Raw genomic sequence first — 24,252 nt, forward strand, 5'->3', positions numbered from 1 at the left:
ACAACTGAAGCTGAATTTAGAGGGAAAAGAGAGAAGGAAGTGGGAAGGGGGGGGGGGGGACAAAAGAATATCTGTAAATCACCCATCGCCGGCAATCTCTCTTCACCTTGACTTTGCTCAGAGGACAGAAGAAGATAAGAAACACAGAATACAGTATAGAGTTTCTTACTGGATTTCCGTTTTTAATGGATAGTAAAGCTCTGTTTTGTTTTCCTATCTTTGTCTGGCTTCATCACGTCACTGAAAAATGCAGGAAATGACCAAACAAAAAGGAAACAAACAGAAAAATGAGGGCTGTTGCAAGAAAGCAGCACGGTGAAAATGTTTCCTCATTGTGGTTCAGTAATTCTCCTCTTGGCGGCGGCTCCCCCTGGCATTCATTCGATGAGCATTAAGGGCATTCTGTCCGCCCACTTCTGTCCTGTCATAGCAACAGGTCTAAAGAACCATTTAAAGCTTAATTAAATTATTGTACTCTTAAAAAAAAAAAACGGGAGTCTGTCATTTCATTATATCATTGTTTGGTAACACAATACACCGAGATACACACGCAAACCGACAAATCTCCTGAGAATACGGTCTAATCTCTTTCAAAAGCAGCCAATCAGAGACAATCAGGCACGATGGGGGACAACACGGAAGAAGACAGCATGACTGCATTAACATCTGTGTGATTATGGTCTGGTCATCTGGACAAGCTTCAAAGACCTGTCGATGTGCGTGTTTCATGTGTGTGCCTATGTGACCGTGTCGAAAAACACACACACACACACACACACATATATATATATATATATATATATATATATATATATATAATGTTTGTCTTTGTGTACAGGCACAATCTCTAGCTCTAATCTCACCAGGCAACAATTCCTAGTCTCCACTAGTTTTCTCCACACAGACCTAAAACCTCAGGGACCTTCAAAGCCGACTTCATAAGAAGTCTACTGCTGAGCGTTCAGACAAACTAGACCCCCTTAAGCTCCGACTGACGACTGTCTGCTTCACATGAGCCTTTTGGACAGGTTGCCCTGGGAACCGAGTCTGATTCCATTATGGGATGGATAAACACAATCAAAGAGTTTATCCACCTTCTATAGCCAAAGAAAAGACCCCCGCAATGACGGATCTAATCTCCTGCACAATATCTGGTGTGTGGAGTGTGTGTGTGTGTGTGTGTGTGTGTGTGTGTGTGTGTGTGTGTGTGTGTGCATGTGCGCACGCCAGCAGTGTGTATGTCCATATCTCCATGCATGCATGTGCTTGTAAGACACAAGGAGATTGAAAACTTTGCACCTCACTAGAAAGTGGCTGAAGTTGCACTTTTAGAAAGTGATAAAACCAGCAGTATTATTTACAACATGGTGTGTGTGTGTGTGTGTGTGTGTGTGTGTGTGTGTGTGTGTGTGTGTGTGCGTCTGTTGTCCTGGGGGCAGGGCATCAGAGAGATAACAGAATAAAGATACAGCAGTGCTGCAGCGAGTGACGGGGAAGGAACACCTGACAGATTCATAGCAAACTGGCGGTGTATTCTGCAGACGTCGAGCAGCTTTACTTCCCCACACACACTCCTTTACTTTCCATCCGTCGACTGCTGCTCTCCTTCTACGTGTGGTTCCATTCTCTCCATCTTAGGCATCATTATGTTTTGCTTTGGTGGAGCTTCATCTCTACATGGGTTACTGCATTATTCACTATGAGTAGGAGTGTGTAGCAAAATCTGTAAACAGTCAGTGATCCAATGAAAAAAAGTTACTGATACGTTTTGATTCAAAGCCAAGTCAACTTTGGTTCATTTTTAAAACTCAGTGTCTCTTGATTTAATTTTACATGGACTGTATTTTGAACAATAGTAAGTTGCTACAACATGTTGTGTATCCCTGTGCAATGGGCAGTAAAAAAAAAAAACACTATGTGGGCAAACGTCCTTCCAAATTGAATAACTTGTTGCTACAGTTATTTCCTTCACCCAGAAATGGTGAGGAGTGTTAGGAGCATTAGTTTTAAATGCAGGGCCTGATCATAAACTGACCTGGTGCATGACACGCTTTCAATTAACAAACAGCCACAGTTGAAAAGATCAACAATGTCATAAAAATGTCCTACAAAAGGGCCTAAACAAAAGTCATGTATGTGCTTCTAAAGCTAATTTAGAGAGACAATTTAAAGTCATATTAAACAGGGCTGACAACTAGAGACAAACAAGCATTAACACTCACACCCACGGGCACTTGACTGGTTGACTATTAATCTGCTTGTCTTTGTGTTCCAGGAGGAAAGTCATGGAGGCACAAGGAGAACATGTAAACTCCCCACAGAAAAAGGCCCGGCGAGCTCGAACTCAGAATTAAAAAGTAACTTAAAAGTATTTTGTTTTGACACAAGTTATGTCTCTTTCGATATTTTCTCTCCGTGATGTGGACACAGCACATGAGCAGAGCCGATAGTGAGTATGCTTGGACACGTTCAAATATTAGACACAGACTCGATGCAGTAAAACCATCCTACTCATTTGGACCAGGTCCCTGTGAAGACCTTGAGTTCCTCACACCACATTATCAAATTACCATATTGTGAGCTTTTTTTTTTTTTTTTCAGGTCACCCGCCCCGTCAGGTAACGTTTCCAGAGGCAAACCTCTGTTAGTCTCTGTCCCCTGTCACCTATTTAAAAGAGCGCAAGGTTGGTAGCAGCGTCTGTATATTTTGCAGCACCGTTACATGCTGCGAGATATGAGGCAAAATCTATGTGGGACTTTTAAGGAGGCAAACCGGGTCAAAGCAGGTATGTTTCTGAAAACACACACACACACACACACACACTTAAAGTTATCAGAAGGTTGACAAGCATCAGCAGCCGTGCAGACAAATTTCCCGAAGAATCTCTTCCTTGGACTTCATTTCCCATCATGCAATGGTTATACGCTGCCAGTCAGTCATCCTCCCTTATTTTTCTCCTCATGTACTGCATACTGTTGATGCATGAAGAGTGGTTACGTGCACCTAAAGAACTTGAAATCAAGTTGAGCTAAGATGGCACCCGGCACACATGCAGTCTAAGAGCCTTTCTACTCCCCTGTGTTTTCTCTCTTCTTCCTCCGTCTCTTCTTATCCCACCCGTCCGTTTTCTTTTTTTGGTGTTTTTCTCTTATTGCCTCACATCTGCGCTCCTCTCTCTGTTGTTGCGTTCTTTCTTCTGCCTTCTTTATCTCCGTCTCTCTCTCTCTCTCTCTCTCTCTGACCTTTCCAGTGTAAAATCCTCTCTCCCCCTGATTCCCAACTATGCACCCAGTTTTTAATGGGTGTGGGTAAGAAAAAAAAAGAGAGCGAGACAGCGGGTGCTATTTACTGTTGAAAATCCTCCTGAACGAGTGAGAAAAGATTAGAAGAGAGAGCAAGGGCTGGCAGAGCAAAGCAGTACGCGCGTGTACGTGTGAGTAAGACTTAAGACGAGACTTCCATGCTGCATTTTAATAGCCTATACGCAGACACCTCTGGAGGTTGACTGTAAATGTTATTGGTGAAGGAAAATGTATTCTTCACCAGTAATTACGAAGCCAGCCGCAAATTATTTCTGTCCATTTTCAGGTCTGCTGCAAAGGGAATTGGGATGTTTGAAATAGGTCACGCATGGGCAGCTACAAACACCGCTCTCGTCACGAAGTTATCTCAACATTGACGTTTTGACCAAACAACTCTTGTTGCTGGGGCGTGTTTGAAAAGATTTTTGATGTGCTTTACATTTATTGTCTCTGAATGCTTCCTTTTATGCCACGCAGTAAATCGCCAAGTGGATCAACATCATAAAAGACTTTGTAATTGCATTGAAAAGTATATGGATTATGAATAGCAGGGTAATGGTTGCCATTCTCTATATTGTTGCAGGGTGCGCATAAGGAGAGTGACTACTGCAGAGCTACTTTGACAGAGAAAGCACTATTCAGACTTGTTTTTCGGTCTGCTCATCATTAGTAAATAATGAAACATTGCAATACGTGCAGATGGCTTGGCTATCATAATAACTGCCTGTTTCTAGGGCTCGACAAATTATGTCGTATTCCGGCCTTTGCCATTTATTTAGCTTATGACCTTTTGGTCTAGCTTTAACTGTGTAAAGTGACAAAGTGTACATTAGACCATGCTGGAGAAGAGATACTTATCTTGATGAGAACAATAATTTGTTTGAACGGAAAAGCTAACAAGTTATGCCACCAAATTATAACACCATAATGAACTTTTAACACTCAGTGTGTTACACTTACTGCCTGGGGCTTTAGATATAACTCTCAATAAGCTCAAGCTCATCTAATAAAATGAGTCCAATCCAAACTCCTTTTCTTCATGAATGTAAGTAGGAATGTGAAAAATCCAAATCTTAATAAAAGGCCTCCACCTTGGACATCATTCTTGTGTTCCAAATGTCCTACTTATATGCTAACACTCAATATTTTGAGTGTATAAAATCATGCACAAGTATGGAAACATGCATTGCACTAAAGGTATCCAGAAGATGCACTCAAAAAAATAATTTTGTTTTAACTCGAGGCGTCTGAGGAAGGTGCAGCTGTAGCTGAGTTTTCACTTTGTACCACCATATTGCTGTTGGACTGAAAGCATCAGTGTGTTTATTACGTGTGTTAAACAGAGGGAACGAAAACACGTTCACTTCCAGCAGATACGTTGGCAGGTGATGCATTCAAATGTTATTTTCGGCGAATGCTGAACGGCAGCGTGCAGTTTCAGACAGCACAACCCTGTCCAAATACAAGTACTGCCCAAGCAAGAATCCAAACACATAAGAGTACCAAATCTTAGTTCACTGAGGGACATTTGGAACACAGCCCATGTTTGTGGATTCAACGTCGCACGTCTCCGTTAAATCGCTTGAGAAATCTCAAAAAGACTTGACAAAAAACTTCTTCAGACACGCTCCCCATTTCACCTCTAACTCTTTCTCTTTCTATTTGTCTTGGTCTATGTGTGCTGCTCAGGAGGGGAGTTAATGAGAGTGTGAAATTAGTGCAGAATCATGGTGTGTGTCGTTTTCACCACAGGCTACAGCGGTGGGAGGCAGAGCCCTTCTGTCCCTTTCGCTGTCATCTCGCTCCCTATCTGCTCTTCCACCCTTTCATCGCTTGTTCCATTGTCCTTCCCTTTCTGCCCCCCCCCCGAGCGCTCTCTGTCAATCTCCAGCCTCTTTTCTCTCACTCACACTTTTCCACCCGAACACGGACACTTACAGAAGAGTCAACTCTGAGTTGACCTTCCGCACATCAACAATTAAAAGTCCTTCTAATAAGCCGATGCTGTGTGTGCCCATGGAGAACCCGGAGAATTTAATTGGTTTTTAAACAGCAGTGTTCAATCCTATACCAGTCTGACATTATCTGAGGAGCAGAACATATTTCTACGCTTCCTTTATGTTTTGGTACAGAAACATAGAAAACAATCCCATGCACTCGCATACAAAGACGCTGAGTCAAACTCTTCATAAGACACAGTACACCATTTGGAAAGATGACTGGATTGTTCAAATGAAACCTCCCGAGGTTACCCGAAAGCCCAGGCCAAAAATCTATTTACAGTCAGAAGTAGTAATTAAAAGGCAGCAAGATTTAAAGAAAAGGAAATTAGCAGAGCATAAGTCTGTTACATTAAGCCCTTCACCAAGCATGTTGATGACGGGGAGTCATTTAAGAAGAATGTTTCTTAAAATCTGTCTTCTTTTCAGGGTTTTGGCGATCATTCCTGTTCATGATCGAGTTTTACCAACAAAGCCAAAGTTTCATTGTCCAGAAGATTTCGTAGACTGATTCAACATTGATCATTTGGCTAACGCTGAACAAGAAAAATCTCTGCATTGATTTTTCAAATAAAAGCTTTGGCAATGATGGTAAAAGAGTTGAAAATGGCAAAGGTTAGCAGTTTAAAACGTTTTGGAGGTTTCGAGTTTCAAAGAGGACATTTTCTGTGAATTTCAATGGTACTAATCATTGAGAAAACAATCATATTTTCTGTGCGGAGTGAAATATGCAGAGACCCGTGACAAACGGGTGTGAGGCGTGCAGTTCTCAGCAGAAAGTGCACAGCGAAACGATCCGTTGATGGTCGTACTCTATAATACCAGCAACATGACATAACTGACACCTGTCACTGCAGTTTAAATGTCTACGTTACACCTGGATGTGTCACAGACATGAGAAAAATGTAAATGCATTTGTACTATTTTAGCAAGTGCATGTAATCAAAGCAGAAAGTCATGAATACATGGTCATAGCTAGCAGAAAGCCACCGTGAGGCTATAATTATATTATGTCAATAAGTTGTTCTCCAGTGTGCCGCCCCGATCTGCCTAAACTAAATGTAAATTAAATTTGAAATGAAATCAAACATTCTATTATTCATGGCCATTATCAAAGACAAACTCGGTGTAGAAAGATAAGGCTGAAAGCTGCAGCAATCCTGATAGGACATACACAGTCATGGGAGCTGCAGCAGTCAGCGAGGTAGCCGTCATGCAAGCTTAATAACCAGTAATAACTAATATAATGTTTAGAATATCAAGAAAAAAAATCCCTATTATGTCAAGTATAAAGAGAATGTACTGTAAAAGTAAAGGGGCTAATGTGTGTGCGTACCCACATGTTTTTGCTCAATGCAGTGATAATAAGGTACGAGCTGCATGTGTAAATGTACCTGCAGCGTTCACACAAAACCACACAGCCCCAAAAGCAGCAGGCACCCAGAGGCACCGGCCATGCCCGGTCATCCTGTGGATGGTTAACAGGGAGAGATTAGGGGCTCGATGAAGCTTTTCAAAATGCCAACCTCGTCCGGCGCAAGGGGTGTAAATACCACCCAAATGTCAGCAGGAGACCCCAAAAGTCAAACTAAATTGGTCACTACATGCACAAACACTCTTTTGTGTGTGCAACTTTAAAAGACATACACTCTACGCTCCGACACATCCGGTTGCATTACTCGACTTGTGAGGGCAGAGCGAGTCTCATTCATTCCCTGACTACGAGCCCGAACCTCACTGAACCTACAACGGACAGGAAAAAGATACAAAGAGGGGGAAATGCCTTGTCAATCTAAAGGTCGAATAGTCCTCCTCTCCATAAAAGACATAAAACACAAACAAAAGTGCATGCATAGGTTTGACCTGTCAAAATGACATTCCATCATATTTGCTGTTAGTGACAAATGACTGAAAGACTCAAACATCAAGTATGCTCATTTACATTTGATACTTAGCTGTTGATCTGAGGCATAAAGAAGGAAGGCCAATATATTGTACATTCTATGTGCTGTTGCTTTAGAAAACATTTATATTTAGACAATATAATTATTGACAAAAAGGCAAACATTAGCAGTAGGCAAATTGGAAAGGACTGTGCTAGTTCCCCTCTCCTTACAATCCTTCCATGTTATGGCATTTAGCCAGATCTGGGTTGTGGTAGCAGCAGGCAAATCAAGGTAGCCCAGATGCCCTTCTCCCGAGCCACCTCTCACTCTTTCAGTGGGAACCTGAGGCCGTCCAAAACCAAGTGGGACTCATAATCCCTCCAGCAAAATCCGGATCAGAGATGCAGATAGCAGTCCTGTTCTCTGTTCACTTTTTTTTTTTTTTTTTTTTTTTTTGCTGCTTCTGGACATCCTTACCACAACAAGCCTCAGTGAAGCTCAGTGCTGGAATGCACTTGACATACTGCTGAGAGAAAAGACAAAACTCTTTAACTTGGTTCATACAATGGCTTGATAGCTAATGGGAATGGTGCTGGCCCATGAACCCCCCCCCCCCCCCCCCCCCCCCGGTGGTATTGTGGATACCACAGGCCTTCTACGAGTCAACAAAGCACATGCAAACTGGACCGGAGAACTTCCATGACACGCCAAGTACCACAACATGAGCAAAGAGTTACACCACTGTTGAATGATAATGGAATAATGGAACAAGCAAGTTAACTTCAGTCTGGCTCTCTTTGGAAAACTCACTTCGCTTAGCATCACACTTACAATCCTAGATAATTGGTACCATAAAGCTTATTATAAGCACACTCAGTTAATTCTGAGTGTATTTTTTTTAACCTAGTGGATGAGGTGACAAGCCAACCAAATGCATGAAATGAAAAGTTTCAGGGGATTGAATGTGCAGATTTTGCAGTTGTCCGGAAACAAGATATGAACATAAATTTGAAGAACAGACACACAAAAACCATATAAAGTACAGTGCTTAACTTGATTTAGTGTGAGAAAACACAATATAACCCAACGCACGGAAAACCATTTGCAATCAAACATTAAGACCGTGTTGTCTCATCTCCCACGCACTGCCACTGATTTCCTTTGCTACACCCCCCAACTGCTTTTGTCATTAAAGCTGCCATGAGTTGCATGGCTGGCTGCAGGAGGTGTAGTGATCCATCAGCAGAGTGCCAGAGCTTTGCCATTAGAAAACCATCTGCAAGCAACAGCGCTCCATTGGCACTAAAAGTCTAGTGAGGCCAGGTCGAAGGAAGTGGGGCAGGGAGAAGAGCGGAGAGCCCGGTGTTCAAGGCAGTTTGGTTTGATTGATATGAACCATTACAGACAACATGGGAGAGGTAGGCAGAGAGCTAGTCACCGTTTTATTTTTGGTCATTTGTTCAGACAATAGCTCGGCCAGACCAACGGTGAACAGGGACTGAACGTCGGTCGGTGTGTCAGAGAGGAAAAAGAGCGGGAAAAGAGGGACGGAGAGAGAGACCGCGAGAACTCGCAGGCAACCACAATAATTTTAGTAGTACCAATAGCTTGACTTTGATACCAGATATGCAGTTTTTTTTATCAACCAATTTGGGAAACTTCATTTTGACAAAAAGACATTCACATTACACATTATGGCAAAGATCATTAGTTTCCATGCAGTATAGAGGGGAATGGAATTACTCGGGTGTGCCACCCCGGCATATTGACTGCCGCCCAAGAATATTTGGCAATCCATTTCAGCATTTTTTATTGACGTATTTCAAAAGAACAAAATCAAATATAAAGAAAGGAAAGACTGTATGCATAGCACATGCATGTGAACTACAGACAAAGGGAATGTGAAGGGAAGTGATGTGATAAAGTCATATGTGGACAGACACAAAATTAGGACAAGTAAGTAATGAACATTGTTTTGCTTTCTATGACAGATCTGTGGAGGGTAAGCTTCATCTATTAAAAATTTGAAATGTGTTTAAAACAATAATGTATTAATGTGGATGTAGCGTAGGTATCGAAATTTGGTAGCAAATGAGAAGGCACATTTGTATACCAGAAAGTATCGAAACAATTCTGTCAGTGCAGTAAAAGTATCAAAGTTTGATACTCAGCACTAAAACCACCAGCAAAGAAAGACATTAAAGCATACGTACAAATACGACTGCACTCTCACTTCAACACACGCGTACAAACATACTGTCTTTCCTCTCTGAAACCAAGGATTTACTTTCAAGGAGCATCAATCAGTCAAAGAAAAAGTAGCATGACAAGTGACGATACAGGTTAGGTTATTGGGGATGGGATGAAGAGAACAAATGGTTCTGATGGATAAAGTGCACTCTAGCTTCACTAACTTAATGGGCTGATGGGATTCAATATTGTTTAGCAGTCAGTCCAACATGTAGTGGTTAGAGTAGACACATCATATAGCTTCCAGTAGACTTGAGCAGAATGCTGAAATAAACAAACACCTGTTTTGCACTGTTTGTTGCCTTTTTACAGGTTTGTCTGTTGTTACCCAGACGTGTGTGTGTGTGTGTGTGTGTGTGTGTGTGTGTGTGTGTGTGTGTGTGTCTGAGCACTCCACCGGCTTAGTATTCAGATACTTTTACAGTCAACACATCTGTGGCAGCGTTTAACACATTTAAGTCATGCGGTGTTTGCAAAAGAAGCACATTTATCCTGCTCCTTATGCATGTATGCACCAAGATGGGAAATTCTAGAAATTTAGGCCATTCACCAGCGTGTTGAAGTAGGAAACGTCTCTGTCTAATGGATCCCAGAAGGTAATGTATCACTGCATGAAGGCCAATTCAATTAAATTGTTTCACTATTAGATTTACCCGACTCTACTTGGACCACAGGGCTGTATAGAAAACTACCAGATGTACAGAACGCTACCACAAAGACAGCCCTTCAGAATAGTCCAATTTAATGGGAAACAAAAGGGAGGGTGGCAGTCGATCCCAATTTCTGGATGGTATCAACAAACATTTTGAACTGTAGGTATAAAATATTACATCATGTTTGATTTACAATATCTGACTAAACATTAAGAAGGTTGAAATCAATAGATAGTCACTGAGAGTCTGTGTAATATAATTACGTTTCCATTTTACTGGTATTGAGTCACATGCCAGGGCTTCATGTGTCTTGAGCGGCCTGGCCATCCCTCTCTGACAGATCAGTATGTCACAACATGCATGTTGTAAAGTTAATGGATTTTTACTCAAAATGTTCCAGGAAAGACGGCAGGGTTTTTCCATTCTTTAAATTAATTTTAATCCGATCCAATTAAGTCCCATATCGCTGGAAACGAGGTCATGCATCCGAATGTCCTCATGTTATCCTGCCACAACGGCACTGGGATGCTTTTACCCATATCAAGAAGATACTTTAGTGTTAATATTACAAACTCTTTGGAGGTACAACATGTTTTCCATTAACGATTTACTTGCATTGCAGCACTGACATCCTACTCTCAGCTCTATTGCACAATATTGTAAAAATCTAAATTGAGGCTGTGTGAGAAGATGATGTGAAGAAAGTATTTTTTTTCTTGTGAATCCTTTCAATCCAGAGTCATCAGCAGTCCATGTCAGCAGTTACCCATACAGTAGGCTTCGCCACACCAACAATTAGAACCATTAGAAAGTCTCACTGCAGATTAGAGACCATATACTGTACTGTACTGTACGTCTGTACTGTTTTGTGTTGCTAATCGCCTTCCCGATAAACCAAAAACACGTCTAAAAACAACTTCCAGATCTATTTTAGGCTGGATGTTCAGCGTGTCACTCGGTGCTGTACCTGAGAAGAGGCTGGAAGATGACAGTGATGTTCCTTGCTCCCGGCTTGCACACAAACTTCATCTCTCCTCCTTCAATCAGGTTGTCATCAGCACCACCTGAAGCACAAGAAACAGGGATTCACTAAAACAAACATATTGAAATGGACATCTCTACACAGTTGTGTCGTGGTGGGGGTTGTGGATGTGTGCCAATTGGCCCATCCAGATACGTTGTTAATAGGCATCACCAATCTGATGTGTCCTTTAACAAGATGCCAGGAGTCCTATCTTTGTCCGGCTGTATTGTACTTTTGGTGCCAAGTACACGTTGCGAAGGTGGAGGGAGAGGCGCAAACAGGTCGGAGGTTCTTTCAAATGAGCCAACGTGAAGTGAGTTGTTAGTATTTTGCAGTAGAATAAGTCTTAGACTTTGGAAATAAACAGCAGGCCACATAAATGAATAGATCTGCTGTGACACACCAGTGCACAGAACCATTACAGACGCTCACTGTGATCACCTTTATTAAATCACATGACACCAGGCTGCTACAAAACCCCATTCAATAATCCACAGGGGCAGATCATGTAACATGTAAAGTGTGAATTTATTATCACCACACCCTCCATTTTGTATCATTTTGCTGTTGTACCTACATTAACTAAAATAGCAGGTATGCTTGCAGATGCCCAGGTCCTGCTGTATAACTGACCCTGAACTCTAATCTCCTTGGAAGGGGCATGGAACATCGACTTTCCCTCCATTAATAAAAATAAATAAATACAAAATACAAAATAAATACATCTTAAATTATATTGAAATTATTTTAAAATATTTAATCATGACAGGAGTACGCAATTAGCCATAATAGACACATTACGCCATCAACCTGGCTCTCCATCACATCTAAATGCATCCCACATGCTCATGCCCCCTTCATGCCCCCACAGTTAATAGGGTTAATCAAAAAATCATTGCCATGTAACATCCTGGGGAAAGGGTGAGGATGGGGCAGGGGTTGGGGGGGCAACTGCAGACAGGGGAAAATGGGGAGATCATAGGGGAGAGAAAGAACACTGAAGCTCATACCTCTGCTCATCCTGAAGTAATCAATATAATTGATAGAGAAGAAATTGCGACTTGGTGTCAATATGGTAAATTGCAGAGCAAAAGGATTGTGTTTGTGTGTGCGTGTGCGTGTGTGTGTGCGTGTGTGTGTGTGTGTGTGTCCGTGTCCTCAAATTGTTTTCGGTTTGGCACAAAGCCTCGCTCTGCTGTTTTCTTCTGCATCATTTCCATGTCGAATACGACCTCGCAGTAGCTCCTGTGCTATAATAGGAAGACACTTCGCCAGAGTGCAAAAGCCTGTTCTGCATTACCTGCGCAGCCTGCCTGGCCTTGCATTCAAATGCATATCAACCCATTGTTCCCTGTGGCGGGCTCCATAATACATTTCTAATGGAACAAGTTTCATTTGAAAAGTATGGGAGGGAACACCCTCCGTATTTTCATTAAAATTAAAAGAGAAGCTTTCATTCAATCCACAACTTTTGAATCAAGGGTTTCTGATTCTGATCTGTTGCCATGAAATTTGCCTGCTCAAATCCGTGTTGCTAAGTGGAGACAAAGATGAGGTCCAATTCACTCAAATTCTGTCTTTCTCCATCTCTCTATCCATTCATCCTTCCTTTGGTGCCAATTCAATTAAGACTCAATTACAGGCTCCTAAACAAAGCTGCCGCCAACGCACTCTCCTGCTCATCTTCCTTGCTGCATAATATTCTCTCTCTCACTCTCTCTCTCTCTCTCTCTCACTCACTGATCATCAGTGTTGAGAGAGCTGGCTGAACTTTTGTTTCCTCGTCATCAACTTGCAAACAATCAAGTTGCCATGAACAACATCAACATGTCACAGATTCTGGGGAAGTTAGCGTTACGTCTTGTTTGCTCCAGGAGCCATGTCTAACCGGCGGCTACACACAAACGCGCGCAAAAACACACTTAAAAACACCAAATAGACTACCAAGTATGTATTCCCGATGACGGTGACCAATTTAATTTCATGCTCTAAACATCTGCATCTGTGTCAGACAAAGGAGCGAGGAGGAAATCTCATTGATCCATGGGGTCTGGGACCAGCTGCCAACAGGGCATAGTGCTGATGAATATTAAATAGGAGTACATTAATATGCATGGGATTTTTTTCGGAGTTGTCTAGACGTGACAGGGTGGCTCCGGCTTCGGGTCAGGATGCCACCAAACTGCTGCCAGCCCTCTCTCGACATTATGTGCAAAAGTACAATTTTGTTTGTGAGACCTTGTGTGATTGAGTATTTCTTAGTGTTAATAATGAGTGTCTGAGTGCATTTGTATCCCTCGGTGTGTGGTCTAATCCGAGATTAGTGGTGGGAAGGTGGAGAGTGGGGGGGGAGGCATGGCGCTCAATGGGACACGCAAGTGAAAACTGGAAAGGAAGAAGTGACATATTCTAATGTGCTGATATCCCCCTGGAGGACCACTGCTCCGTCTGCAACACACACACACACACACACACACACACACCTAAGTAGACATGACACACAGCTATCCATAACAATGTCCATGGGTACAGACAGACAGGTGGAGATACTGCTGTGTGTACACATACAATGGCATTAAACACACACAATTGTGAGGCGTGTAGCGTCACGGAGAGCCTAAACCAAAACTACGTAGGTGCCAGATGCTGAAATCCACTCACACAGTGGCACCCACCCAGACCCTTTCGGTGTTTTACCATGCACTCCCCAGCCCACATCTAATCAAGTCAGGCACTGACTCAGTGAAATTGCATTAGCTACACTTTCCTGAGTTTGATGAGAAACGGGTTTGATCCTGTGATGAATTCCAGCCATGCCCAGATTTAGGGCCGGGAAAGAATGAACGTGTGATGCCTTCTTTAACACACTTCTGTGTCCCCTGAGACCAGCGTGTTTCTGTATGCATCTGCAAGCCTGCAAGAGAGGGCGAGATGAGGGAAGCCAGACAGGCAGGCGGAGGAACAGTCATAATCCCTAATTTACAAGTGGTTTCAATTGGTTTTGTGTCCAAGAGTGTAAATTTGTGTGCCTGCGTGGGGGGAAAAAAAACTAAAAAAGGACAGCGGCTCACACAGCAGTTCGTCCTTTCAAATGGTGTTTTTAAAAGTCATGTATTTTATTTTTTTCTTGCCATCATCTCTCCACAAAATGTGCAATGTCTTCAAATTCTCAAGATACCAAGATATTCATAAAAGATTATCACATACATAATGTTGTGATCATTAGGACAATGGAAAATGTGCCCTTCCTGTTCAGTCTTGCATGAAGCACAAACATTGAGTATGTATAGTATTTGACAATGAGAAGGTGCATCGCAAGGGTTTTCACTGCAAAGTCAAATTTGAAATAATAAACATGGACTGTATTGTAAAGGAAACCTTTCACTGGCCTTTCAAATATCCGTCTCTGCAAACATAATCCAGGTATAATCCATGTGTGAATACAACATCCACGCACGTCTTGCGATCACAGTCGAACACAGCCAGGTTTGTGTTTGTGTGTGTTGTCAAAAAGGTCAACTCGAGAGGATCAAAGACATGCGTGATCGCTCGGGCGGGATTCTGATTGTGACTGGCAGGAGGCCGAGGAGGTGATTGACTCACAACCATGTCCCCAACACACACGCACGCACGCACGCACGCGCGCACACACACACACACACACACACACACAATGACTGTAGGCTCACAAAGCTGAAAACAACTGGCTGTGCCGGTCAAATCAGGCAAAAACTAAAAACACGCTCAAACCTATTGGGATGTATTTTTGTCCCAAATAACTATGCAAAGTGTCATTTGAAAGGCAGGATTCTGCAATATCAGCACTTTTCCAGTGTGTACAGTAATTGCCGGCCTGTACATAAGCAGACTGAGGCAGTGCTCTTCCTTTGATTGAGGCCCCTAATCTGTGCTGTTGGCCAGCGCTGCACATTTCAAGCTAAATTGTGCAAACAGAAAGGAAAATGTAGGATAATCCAATTTTCACCCTCGGTGGCCTCATTCGTCTACAGCCGTTACGCTACGAAAATTAGTTTGAGAGTGATCAACTCCGGTAATATTCTCCATGTACAAATCAGATGTGTTGAAGTGTGCGAGCATGCTTGCAGGGAGACGGCTGCATACTCACAGAGCTGAAACCTGCTGATCTAATGAGATCGGTTCCCGTGTCAATAATGTATGAATCTCTGGTCAATTCCGGGCATCCCATTCCACTCAGACTGTCTTCATGTCTGATTGGGTCTTAATGAGAGCCTTCTATTATTAAAATTAATTTGATGGGATGGTATGTGCTGCTCCACCAACCAGGAGACCAAATCCACCCCGCAGCTGAGAATAAACGGTATGAATAAATGATAGTATAAATAAATTCAGGTGTAAATCGAGTTGGATTAATTATTAAAAGTGTCACCGTGGCATACAATGTGTCTCCGTGGTCTTGATTTTAATGAATTCACATCTGTCACTCGTGGTATAACAACAATTCACTCCAGTAGCACAATGAATATTAATTGTGCGCAATGCGTATCGTTTCTCTTTCAAACTTTTGCAATGTCAGTGCAGTTTAAATCTGCCACCCCCGTCGTAGTAGTGTTGGAATATTAGCAAAAAATGCTGACATGTAAGGTTTTCATTGTCATAAAAAAAATTAAATACAATTTTTTTTTTTAAAACAGACGATTTGGCATGATACAGTGAGACGATGCTGAAATGAGCTGCGAGTTCCTGTGGCTTCGGACATCGTGTTCACCCCGAACACTTTTAAGTACAGGTACAACTTACGATTCAAGAAATGTTTGAAACCTGTGGCGAAAAACCTGAACGTGAAATCTGAGCAGAATTAGATATCGGAATGATTTAAAACACTTCATTAAAACACAGTTTTTGGTCAATGTGTGTCTGAAAAACTCCTCCAATGAAAACATGAAAAACTCGGTGAACTGTTGGTGTTTGTCGTTACTGTATGTATCAGCAGTGTGTTTGGCCTTGACCACGTCAACATTACAAGAGCTGCATTTCCAGAATTCAATTCATTTAAATGGAATGATGCAGCTTGTTAGAGAACATCCACAGTGCTTCTGTGCTTTTACTGCCAATGGCTAATTGCAAACCAACAGTGCCGACCTCTAGGGGGATGGAGTGAAGCAGAATCCATAATGCCAACATGAGAGGCGTGTCACGTGACCCATAATTAGCCGTTTCGTCGCCACACCTAAATGGACATGGTAAATGGACCACATTTATATGGTCCTTTTGTCCAAGGTTCTCGAGTTCAGTAAATTTTTATTTACACGGTTCAAGATCAGCATTTTGTCTCAAGGAGCTTTACAATGTGAAGGACAATGCAACAGCCTTTGTCCTTAACCATCGACTTTGATAAGGAAGATCTCGGAGGAAATAAAATGGAAGAATCCTTAGAAAGGGCAACTTGAAAGGGGAACTCGGACACGTATGCAGCACACGTTGAGTGTGCAGAAGAGAGATGCGTTTAAAGACCCGGGAGAACTAATCGTCCAGAAAACCAGGTGCCATCACATCTTTGATTGGACCCAGCAGGGACTCGGCCAGCACATCGCACACCTCCTTTTTTACCGGAAGAACCTGTTGCACGCTGAGAACACAAGAGGGAGGTAGGTGTGTGTGTGTGTGTGTGTGTGTGTGTGTGTGTGTGTGTGTGTGTGTGTGTGTGCGTGTGCGTGTGTGTGTGTGCGTGCGTGTGTTTTTTATCTGTCTGGCTGCCAGTGTTGTTACGGTGTACATGCCAAGGTCTCTGCAACCTCAAGTCCCACATGACCTTCTTCCAACCTCCCCCCCCACCCCCCATTTGTTCTTCTCTCCATCTTCTCCAATCAGAAAGCGCGAGATTAAAAGTAAACACACAGGTGGCAGTCAAAGCTGCCAATAATGACATGACCAATGCTGATTAAAATTAGCCTCAGGCAGAGGAAATCCACCAAGGTCTTTGTCTCTGATTAAATGTCTGCACTGTGTAAACTATTGCAACCTTGCTCTATTCTCCCTCTGTTGTCCTCCGCAGCCGCCCGCCATTTATATTCCTCCACTTTCCATTTTCTCACACCTCGCCAGCGTGTTGGTCTTAATCTCGATGTCACCTGAAAATCTTACGACGCGTTTATGTTTCATCTCACCGGGTATTAAAGTGAGATGTAGTTTATTTTCTCCTAAAGGTCAATGCCCAGTCACCAGGAGGAATACATGTTCTTCTCCGAAGTGAGAAAATCCTTAAAAAAATAAGACGATGTAACAAACTTCAAAATGTATCATCAATATGGAAGTTTTACTTCCGTCATTTAAAAGAAATCCACGTTGCTTTCACAGTGACTTGAACCTTGGTGTTCTGAGTGAACGTTCCTCTGTACTCGGACTTTATCACTCACTTCGTTTTCGGGACCTCCTTCGTTGACCTCGGTATTACGCGCGCATGCTTTTCGCGCCCGCGCGACAAGGTGTCCTCTGAGGGACTGCGCGTTGCATGCTTTGCCGTGATACCGAGCTGCCTTCGTTGTTTGTTTGGAGACGTATATTTCCGGCGTTTGACATTTGGCGTTTGAGTAAACAAACACATCCAATTATATGATATGAGAGTCACTTCGCTTGACATCTAGCTTTTCTCCTGGGTTTGTACCGAGATGTGTTCCAGCAGTTGTTGCTGGCCAGAGCTTAAATAACCATCTGGTGATTCATATTTTGCCTGTAAGTGGAGAGCCATGACTAAATGAATTGATACAGGGTGCAGATGCTGATACAGATACTGGGATCAATTCTGTAAATATCCCATAAAATGGTTAAATTCAGTAGGTTAAATAACTGCCTGCAATGCGTTTTCCATTATCATGCTTCTGTCCATCAGTAACATAACCAGCGGCTGAGTGAGGTACACTCCAGTAAAAAGCCAATATTATTGTTACAAGCCACAGTTCATTTTCTGCACTGTTTCCATGCTCCACTCTAATTTCAGCAACAGAACCACTGTAATTCAATCACTGGTTCCACAGCAGATGAGAATCCAACACTGTGTGTATGTATGTGCGTGTGTGTGCGCGTGTGTGCGTGTGTGTGCGTGTGTGTCCTGGAAGTGGAGGGGAGGGGAATCATATCTCTGATGTTGTTGTAACCATTATCATCAACCTTGCTGATATCGATGTACAAACCAAATTGAACATGATGAGTCCAAACACAGAGAAAACAACCACTGTGAGCAAGGGCATTTGCAATGATGTGCATGTGCGCCCCGTTTCCCACAATATGCAGATGTGCTCCGTACTTGCTTTCATGGTGAGCGCAAATAAAGACTTTTCACGGTAATAGCCTGTCAGGTAACAGCGGCAGTTTGGATTTTATCTACCACCCCAGTCATGTCGAGGCTGGAGCAAAGCTATTTATAAAGGTCTGGCGAGGAGCAAGAAGGAAAACGTGTCATTTTCTGGTGATATTCCTGTGGTGTACCGAGTCGCTTACAACATGTCATTCACGTACAGCGTGTTGTACGTGTCATGCGTGACACAATGCGGCACGCGTACTTTATGTACACCCACATCTGGCCACTGTGACAGCTCTCAACGGTCATTGATGTGACAAGGAATGATGGCCATGTGAATGACAGATTTAAAAAAAAAAAAAAAAAAAAATGAATCGCAAACTTGATGATATTCTGTATGAGTGGAGTCAAATCATGGTATTCCATTTTTTTTTTTTATTTTTTTTTTTTTGTCTTCTTTTGGTTGAGGTTAAGTCAATTAAAAAAAAGTTAGGCCTGCAAGTTGAAGAAAATATTCCTTTACTGAGTGTAAAATTATTTCCCAAAAATGTCTTTAGTCTGTGGTAAAACTTCAGAAGCGTCTAATAAATGTATTACCTTCTATAGTTGTAAATATATTATTCGCCATTTTAAATCATGTATGCCTAACAAATGTAATCTATTGCACAATGATGTGCACGTGTTTTGGAACGGAGACGTTCAACACAGACAATGACTTTTATTTTGCAGCACACAGCATCTAATTTACAATTTAAAGTGGCTGAAGGAGTTACAGTTAAATTATAAATCAGTTAAAGAAAAATAATTTGAAATATTTGAGCTCAAATACAAGAGTGATGCCTCCTGGGAAAAATATGTTAAAATTGGATCTAATTTTCTCCAAGCATCATGCTACTATAAATATTGGATTTAATCGAATAATTTGACTGGCATTTACTTAGGATGGGTCTATACTAAGCATACATGTTGCTTACTTTGACTGGATTTAATTTGCATAAGATTTGTTGAGCGAGATACCCACACATACACACACAGCATCTATTAAATCTTCAAGCAGCAAAGAGCAATTTAACACCAAAAAAAACCCCAGAAAGGACACATGAACATGAAACACCAAAACCTGATGGAGCATCATTGTAAAAGAAAAAAAAAAACAACTAAGGAGTGGAGGAAAGAAATAAAAATGAGAGTCAGGGGCATCATTAGTAGCTAAGCAGGTGTCTTTGACATTCAGGCATCATAATCCCATAACAATTATTGACTTTTACATCGAAAAAGTTCAATTCCACCTAACGTTCCATTTATGAATATGATAAATAAGGTCAGTGGAAGTCAAGTATTGATCACTGCACCAGATGGGTGAAAACAGCCATTATCCTTGAATTCTGCCGGCAAATGAAGAGAACGAATGAGTGGAAAAAGAATAACTGAAAAGGCAAGTCAGTGATTCTACAACAAACATCGATTTAAGGACCTTTTGAAGTGCGACCTAAGAGGAGCTGATTGTAGTGTTGTTCTTGTTTTGTGCTCGTTTGCCACAGAATCAGAGAACAGGTGGAAAGCACGGATTCGTTTTCCTGAGGAGATTTCTAAATGAAGAAGGGGCGACGCCAGAATGTGCTGTTTTTGGGTGGCAGTCAATGAGGTGATGTGTCTCTTCGAAGCAAAGGTGTGCCATATCATATCGATCTCTATAATAGCGGCAGTAATTTTTCAGACAATCGAACAAATTCATATCGTGATAAAGGCAATTTTCCGACCTGTTGACAAAATGAAGTCATACCGTTAGGTAGCGGAACTGTATCATATACCTCTTTTAGCTTATCGAGCAACAAGCAAAAACAATAATTGAGTATTTTTCAGTATTTTGTTATATCGTCAAGAATATTGTTATTGCAAAAATACCCAGATATATCGTAATATTATTGTAGGGCCATGTCGCACGCACGCGCACGCACACACACACACACACACACACACACACACACACACACACACACACACACACACACACACACACACACACACACACCTGTGAGTACATGGCTTTCAACATCTGCCAGCCCCACCCTGAATATCCCACCTACCATCACCTACCATCACCTCCATCCCCGTGTCTCCCGCTAGACAGTTTTCCATTTGCACCTCTCCCCCTTCCCTCCCTCCCTCCCCTCCCCTCCCCTTCAGGGTGTACAAATCGGCTTGACAAGGAACACCACTTCTGGTCTCCCAACTCTCTTCACCTTCCCCTCCCCCCTCTTTTCCCCGTACAGTCCTCTGTCACAGGAAATGTAATGCTGTTATACATAATCAAGAACCCCCTCATAGAACATGGGCTTTTTCTCTCTACCTCGGACTTAGTGTGAAGTATTAATGGTGGGTAAGGCGAACTGTTTGTAACTAGATTGCTTGCATAGGGAGACGCAGCCAGACTGCTTTCTTTGCCAGACACACTGTCTACAAAGTCTATTTGAATATCAAAAGGAAAACAGGGAATGTGTGAAATAGATTTGGAAGCCAGTTGATTATGAATACGCCTGAGGAGTGGAGGGAGGTCAGAGGTGGGGGAATTGGGAATGGGAGTGTGTGCGCACGCCTGCAGGGAAAACTGATAGGTGTATGTTTGTTTACGTTGCAATCCGGGGCAAGCCTGTGGTGATAGGAAGGCTTTGTGTATCATATGGAGAGGGATTGTCACTTCAAACGTGCCCCGGGGCAAGGCAATACCGTATGAAACACAATGAGCGACGGTGACACATAGAGAAATAAAACTTCTTTTTTTTTTTTAAATGCTGTAAATGCATTACGGCATGTTGCAAGACCGCGGTTGTTATAGCGATATATTCACACTTCACCTCTCAAAAGACCACTGGGGTACTCTGATGGCTACACGCGACAGAGAGGCAATACGGAAAAAAAAATAAAGCAGAGGGCGAGGATGTAGTCTAGTGGTTGGGGGGGACATGCACAGGGATATTCTGGGGAATGGTAACACATCTATAGGTGGAGAAAAAATAAAATATGTTTCCATCATTTATTCATGGAGACTGGGATCGAATCTGGATGGGCTTCTTTGATTCTGAAGTAGTGCTTTGTAAAGGACACGAGCAAACCAGCACACCATGTCCATATACCGGCAGACAGCCGAGGATCTGATGTGTATGTGAATAGTATCTACAAACCAGAGCAGCTTCACTACACACGCTCAGATCACATATTCCAGATGTGGACACATATGGAGCTGTAATAAAGTCTTTAGATGGAGCGTTGGATTAATTGACGCGTACAAGCTGAGAAGCCAAGCAATTAAGTCCCCTGGTGTGTTTGCACGTGTGTGAGGCGTGTGAATATGCGCCTGTGTGCAATGATATATGACAGGTCTATACAACACTTAGGAGACATAAATTACAGTTATTACAGATTAATTTAAAACCCATTAGAGATATGCGAGTGTGAATAGGCCAAAAAAACATTACACAAAGTCTAAATTAATACCACTCTTCTGATCTTTACTTACACTACGTGGGATCTCTTAACTCACACGAAGACGGATGAAATGCTGTCATGTTTCAGAGCAAGTGATGTATCTTACATTAATTTGATCACGTAAAAACTATAAGCGATGCGCAATATAGCGTTTACAAATACTGTATGCACGAGGGGTCAACCAAAAAGTTCAGAGAGTGCTCCTGTTGGGCGCGAAGGCAGCACAGCACCATGATGTGCACAGAGCATGCAGGCGGGGGGTAAGTATTCCAAGTTTTGTTGCACCCGCGTTATTAACATTTTATAACGTACATTTTCAGGTCCACGATGAACTCGCGAATGTGAACATACCAGTGGTCACAAAACGTGTGCAAAACACAGTGCAGATTTTGATTAAGCGACTTAAATACTGGACATAAATACTTGGAATATTTACTCATGAAGGTTATAGCTTATCCCTGCGTTCCATGCATGCGCCAACAGGAGCAGTCTCAGAATTGTTTGATCCACCATTGTACATATATAGATTATTATATTATAGTTAATGTATATTATTATATATATATATACTGTGTATAAATACAGTTTAGATTATGTGTTGGAAGCATAAACTTGTAAATCTAAAAATATACCATATGTTTACTGTCCTCTTAATAGTTCCGCATTGTATTTGCCACAACACATATAATCATCGGTTGTTGTTTTCTATCTTTATATTGTCCCTAAAACCTCTGTACATATCGGTGCAACTCCAGAAAACATCCCCAAAAAGTGAAAAATGCAGCAAATACAGCAACAACTTCAGCACCAACTACATAAGAATCTGTAGTTGTAACTTTGTATTTTATTTTTGTTCATTTCCATTTTTATGCATTCGTTAACGGTGCATGGCTGGATTTAAAATGAACAATCAAACTCTTATTTCCAATGCTGTGTTGGTGAGCGTTTGAATTAATAACTATATTGACTTGAAGCAGACCATTGAGAGCAAAAAAAATGAGTTTAGGAAACTCCAAGTAGAGAGACCGAAAGACACACATGACTAAGCTTTAAGTGTTGAGTAATCCCAGAGCCTGAAGAATTCATCAACTCAATCTCTCATTTCTAACTCTTTTCCTCTCCCTCCGTCCCGACAGTGAGTTTAATTTGAAGCGAGAGGAAAAAGTCCCTTTCCACACTGTCTCAATACATATTTTTCTAATTTCTTCCTTCAGAAATCTCTTAATGGTTTCTTCGCTGGACCCTGATGAAAACAATGACTTTTAACCTTCCTCCTCATGCCTCGTTCCCTCCATCCATCTTTCCCCTCACTACATCACAGTCAACTTATTTCACTTTCTAAATGATTTCTTACTCCTTCAATCTCTTTTCAGCCATTCAGGCCCTGGCCTGCGCTTGTGGCCGCTACTACTGATTGTGACAGGTGAAATGAAAGCCCAGAGAAATCTCATCTTCTTATAAACGCTCCGAGGCATTCAGTCAGTCAAAAAAATATTTTTTCAACCTCCTCTCTGAGGCGCCGACAGATGGAAGAAGAAAAAAAAAAAAAGAAAAAGTGAGCCGTTATATGAACACCATTTGGGGTTTTCCTTTATCCGCAGTTAATCAATGCTGTTCTTTTTGTAGCAGGGGGGAAGCTGAGGCAGAAGATTTTGCATATATTTACAGACTCGCTGCTGTATGAGTGGCATTTCTTGTCAAGAAAAGAATTACAGCCTGCATTGTAATGTTTTCCACTGCTGTTTGTCACGTCGGCCATTCTTGAGCTGTTCTTGTGTAAAATACTTAAACAGGCAGAATCAATTCCCCATTATTTAAACAGTTTCCCCACAATAGTCATAATTAGATGCTGATATTGACAAAGGATCATTATTGCACTACTTGGGGGAGTAGTTTCTACAAATTAAAAGCACTGTTCTGTTATTGTCCATCTCATCTCTTTTCTATTTTACCCATATAATGTCAACAAGGAGCTCGGTGTGGAAAACGGAAAAAGGAACAGACAGCAGCAAACAGCGCTGTCAGGCATCGCTGATTGAAACCTCAAGGTCACAGGCAGAGGAACAGAGAGCCAGAAAGAGAGGGAGAGACCAAGAGAAGTAGTAGGGGCAGCTGAACAGTTCAGACTCTCCAGGGTCTGGCTGTGTAGCTCACTCACTGCGCTAGTTTTTTGTGTGCATGTGTGTGTGTGTGCGTGTGTGTGTGTGTGCGTGTGTGTGTGTGAGCAAGAGGTTTTCAAGGCCTCTCCCCTGTAGGCGGATTCTGCAAAGTCACCCTGCTCTCTGCATCTCGTCAATCTCTTTCTCTATCGCTGCTTCCCCTTTCCGCACTCCTGTTGTCTGCCTCGCTTCTCCTAAGTGCAACTTTTCGAACT

General features: G+C 42.1%; 1 protein-coding gene across 1 annotated transcript in view; it reads right to left on the bottom strand.

Moving 5' to 3' along the window:
• exoc4 (exocyst complex component 4) overlaps nt 1–24,252 on the bottom strand; it is a 115,632-nt gene that overhangs the window by 66,413 nt on the left and 24,967 nt on the right. Inside the window, exon 11 of the mRNA XM_069164888.1 lies at nt 11,060–11,156. Within this exon, the coding sequence (XP_069020989.1) occupies nt 11,060–11,156 (97 nt within the window). The remainder of the gene's footprint in view (nt 1–11,059; nt 11,157–24,252) is intronic.

This window comes from Embiotoca jacksoni, unplaced genomic scaffold, assembly GCF_022577435.1.
Source record: "Embiotoca jacksoni isolate LCO1_2020_lvr unplaced genomic scaffold, fEmbJac1.0.p SCAF_32, whole genome shotgun sequence".
NCBI lineage: Eukaryota > Metazoa > Chordata > Actinopteri > Embiotocidae > Embiotoca > Embiotoca jacksoni.